Source organism: Pan paniscus, chromosome 23 (genome assembly GCF_029289425.2).
Source record: "Pan paniscus chromosome 23, NHGRI_mPanPan1-v2.0_pri, whole genome shotgun sequence".
Lineage (NCBI taxonomy): Eukaryota > Metazoa > Chordata > Mammalia > Primates > Hominidae > Pan > Pan paniscus.
Genome location: NC_085927.1, coordinates 41,060,245 through 41,063,611, shown reverse-complemented (window position 1 = coordinate 41,063,611; position 3,367 = coordinate 41,060,245). Strand labels below are relative to the sequence as shown.

At 60.7% G+C, this 3,367-nt stretch overlaps 1 protein-coding gene across 3 annotated transcripts; it reads left to right on the top strand.

The window, feature by feature from the left end:
- Positions 1-172: 172 nt before the first annotated feature.
- Positions 173-3,248, top strand: SELENOM (selenoprotein M). 3 transcript variants are annotated; one of them, XM_034949097.2, is made up of 6 exons: positions 173-310; positions 492-648; positions 2,060-2,095; positions 2,333-2,367; positions 2,739-2,817; positions 2,897-3,248. In XM_034949097.2, the coding sequence occupies exons 2-6, from the start codon at positions 520-522 to the stop codon at positions 3,053-3,055; spliced, it is 438 nt and encodes a 145-aa protein (XP_034804988.1). In that variant the 5' UTR covers positions 173-310; positions 492-519; the 3' UTR covers positions 3,056-3,248. The 3 variants fall into 3 exon arrangements, with proteins under 3 accessions (XP_034804988.1, XP_054961750.1, XP_034804989.1); XM_055105775.2 differs by lacking the exon at positions 173-310 and having other exon boundaries at positions 408-648; XM_034949098.3 differs by lacking the exons at positions 173-310; positions 2,060-2,095 and having other exon boundaries at positions 417-648.
- Positions 3,249-3,367: the final 119 nt, after the last annotated feature.

Here is a 3,367-nt window from a genome sequence, read left to right as displayed (position 1 = left end):
CACGCTCCAAAGCGAGGAGTCCTCAGAAAGCCAGTTTCCCTTATTTTTTCTTCTTTCTTTCTTTCCTTTTTTTTCTTGGATGTCCTGTCAGTTTCCCTATCTTAAAGTCGCAGGTTCGGCTCAGAAACTCCGGTGTCCCTCAGCGTCTCGCCGGCACCCTCTGCCGGCGTGAGGTGGCGCTGCCTGGCCGCATCCTGGGGGAGCGTCCACATCCTCGGTCGACAAAAGGAGCGTCGACACTCTCGGACCTGGGAAAGTGACGGCCCAAAAGCCAGGGAGGAGCCAGGACCTCGCCCTGAGCTAGCGGGAGGTAACGGCGGGGAGTCCTGGGGCGGAGACGGAGCGCTGGGGGCGTGGTCTCCAGCGGGACTGGGCCTCTAAGCGGGAGTGGGAGTGGGAGTGGGAGTGGGGGCGGGGGCGGGGGCGGGGGCGGGGGCGGGGCCAGCCTGGAGGCCCAGACGTGGCGCAGCGACTCGGAGGTTCGCCTCCAGCTTGCGCATCATCTGCGGCCGGGTCCCGATGAGCCTCCTGTTGCCTCCGCTGGCGCTGCTGCTGCTTCTCGCGGCGCTTGTGGCCCCAGCCACAGCCGCCACTGCCTACCGGCCGGACTGGAACCGTCTGAGCGGCCTAACCCGCGCCCGGGTAGAGGTGAGTACGCCGGCCTCCAGCCCCGGCACTATCGTTCCCCAACCCTGCGGCCCCATTGGAGCACCGTCCGTCCCGGCCCCAAGACCACCTCGAACCGCGAGTCTCCCTGCTTTCCCCCTGGCGCCGGGACCATCCCTCCTGTTCCCTAGCCCCAGATGGCCCCAGCATCCACCGTGGAAGCCTGAGACACCGACTTTGGGGCCTGGAACTCCGAACCCTTCCCCAGCTCCCCCTACCCGGTCCGACAGCAGACACCCAGACACACTGACGCAGTCTCCTAACTCTTCTCGTGGCCTATGACTCCCAATCCTGTCCCAACTTCCCATTCCCCATCACTTCATGTTTTCCTGGAATTCCCCCCCGACCCGGTTCCAGGGCTGGAGGTTCCAGAAAGTCTCTTTTCCTTCTCCTGGGGGGAAAGAAGACTTTCTGGGTGCCTCCTCCCATATGCAGGATCCGGGGAAGGGGGCCAACTCGGAGGGGCAACCGAGTTGGGAACTTGGTTGCCAACATTTACTCTGCAGCAGCCTCCCATCCTCCCCCCACCAGGAAATTCCCGTTCGGAGTCCCTGTCTTGCTATGTGACTTTGACCATCACAGCCCGCCTCCGAGCTTTTTGTCAGCTCTGTCTGACAAAAGGGTGTAGAATGGCTGGGTGCCGGTGGTGCACGCCTGTAATCCCAGCACTTTGGGAGGCCAAGGCAGGAGGATTGCTTGAGCCCAGGAGTTCAAGATCAGCTTGGGGGACATAGTGAGACCCTGTCTCTAAGAAAAGGGCTGAGGGTAGGATGGAGGAGGGCTGGAGTGGGTGGTCCTGGGGTCTAGACTCCTGCTGGATGGTGGCATCTCCTCAGGGAAGGCAGGGAGGAGCCCTCCCATCCTCCCATGTCAGGGAAGCAACCACATGGTCTGTGGGGCTGGGCCGCAGGTGGCAGGCAGGGTGAGGTCTGCCTGTGTAGAGTAGGGACCAGATGGTAGGTGTCTCCAATGGGGGCCCCCAGGGCCATTCTGAGGTGTTTCCTTCTGCTCTGCCTCCACTGTGAGATTTCAGGGATCAAAGGCCAAGCCCAGGTCTCTATTGCTTAAGAGGAGCAGGGCGATCATTTCCCCTGGGCATTGGGAGTCAGTCAACAGCCAGTAGGATGTACAGGCCCCAAGGCTGGCAGGCACACTGTGGGTCTCTGGCCTTGCTCTTTTCCCCTGGTGTCTCTAGACCTGAGTCTCCCCACCTGTATACACAGTTCCCCCTTCTGCCCACAAGGGTCCAGCATTTCCTTCAGACCTTGGGAACTGCTGATCCGGGGATAACTCACAGCCCGACCCAACTCAGGGATAAGGATGTATGGCTTTGGGGGTGTGACTGGAATAAATGTGAAGGACTCCTGACCTATCCCATTTTATCCCCCTCCAGACCTGTGGGGGATGACAGCTGAACCGCCTAAAGGAGGTGAGTTTGAAGGAAGAGGTCCCTAGCTCTGTTCCCCCTGAGCCTCTTGGGGAGTGGGCAACATGGTCCCAATGACTGGGGCGGGGAGGGGGGAAGGATCCCTAGGCTGAGAGTCTAGCCTAGGCTGAGAGTCTAGCCTGCACCTGACTTGCTTTATGACCTCACTGGGCTTCAGTGTCCCGTCTGTACCTCGAGGAGACTGAGGTCATGGTCTCTGATGCTCTGGTTCCTCCCCAGGTGAAGGCTTTCGTCACCCAGGACATTCCATTCTAGTATCCTTCTGTTCTGGGGGAGGGGAAATGGGATGGGCACCTGGGAGAATCTCCACGTAACTTCAGAAAGGGGTGGCAGACGGTTTTCAACTGACAAGTTGAATTGATTGGTAGTGGCTCCCAGAGGATTCTGAGGTGGTCTCCATGTTGGGTGGGCAAGAGAGATTGAGTAGTGATGACTGCCACAGAATGGAGAGGAAGGCCCTTTACTTCTTTGAACCCTAATTTTCTCACGTACAAGCGGAGACCCTGGCCCCACCCAGGCACAGAGTAAGCTCTGAGCAAAGGAGGCAATGCTGTTCCCATCAGTAAGGCTGCGGGAACCACCACCTCCCTCTGCCCACCACCCCCCTCCTTAACACCACCTCCAGTCACAACCTGGTGATGAAACACCTCCCTGGGGCCGACCCTGAGCTCGTGCTGCTGGGCCGCCGCTACGAGGAACTAGAGGTGAGGCCGTGGGAGGTGGGCTGGGGGCGAGGCCAGAGGCGAGGCCCAGCCTGCTGACCCCGCCCCTCCTCCGCCTCAGCGAATCCCACTCAGTGAAATGACCCGCGAAGAGATCAATGCGCTAGTGCAGGAGCTCGGCTTCTACCGCAAGGCGGCGCCCGACGCGCAGGTGCCCCCCGAGTACGTGTGGGCGCCCGCGAAGCCCCCAGAGGAAACTTCGGACCACGCTGACCTGTAGGTCCGGGGGTGCGGCGGAGCTGGTACCTACCTGCCTGAGTCCTGGAGACAGAATGAAGCGCTCAGCATCCCGGGAATACTTCTCTTGCTGAGAGCCGATGCCCGTCCCCGGGCCAGCAGGGATGGGGTTGGGGAGGTTCTCCCAACCCCACTTTCTTCCTTCCCCAGCTCCACTAAATTCCCTCCTGCCTTAACTGAGGCTCGACTCCTTCGTTGCTGCGGGCGGGTGGGGTGGGAGGTCGGAAGAAGAACCTCTGAGGATCCCTGCTGGAGTTGGAGACCTTGCCGAGCTGCCTTCGGTTCAAACCCCCTC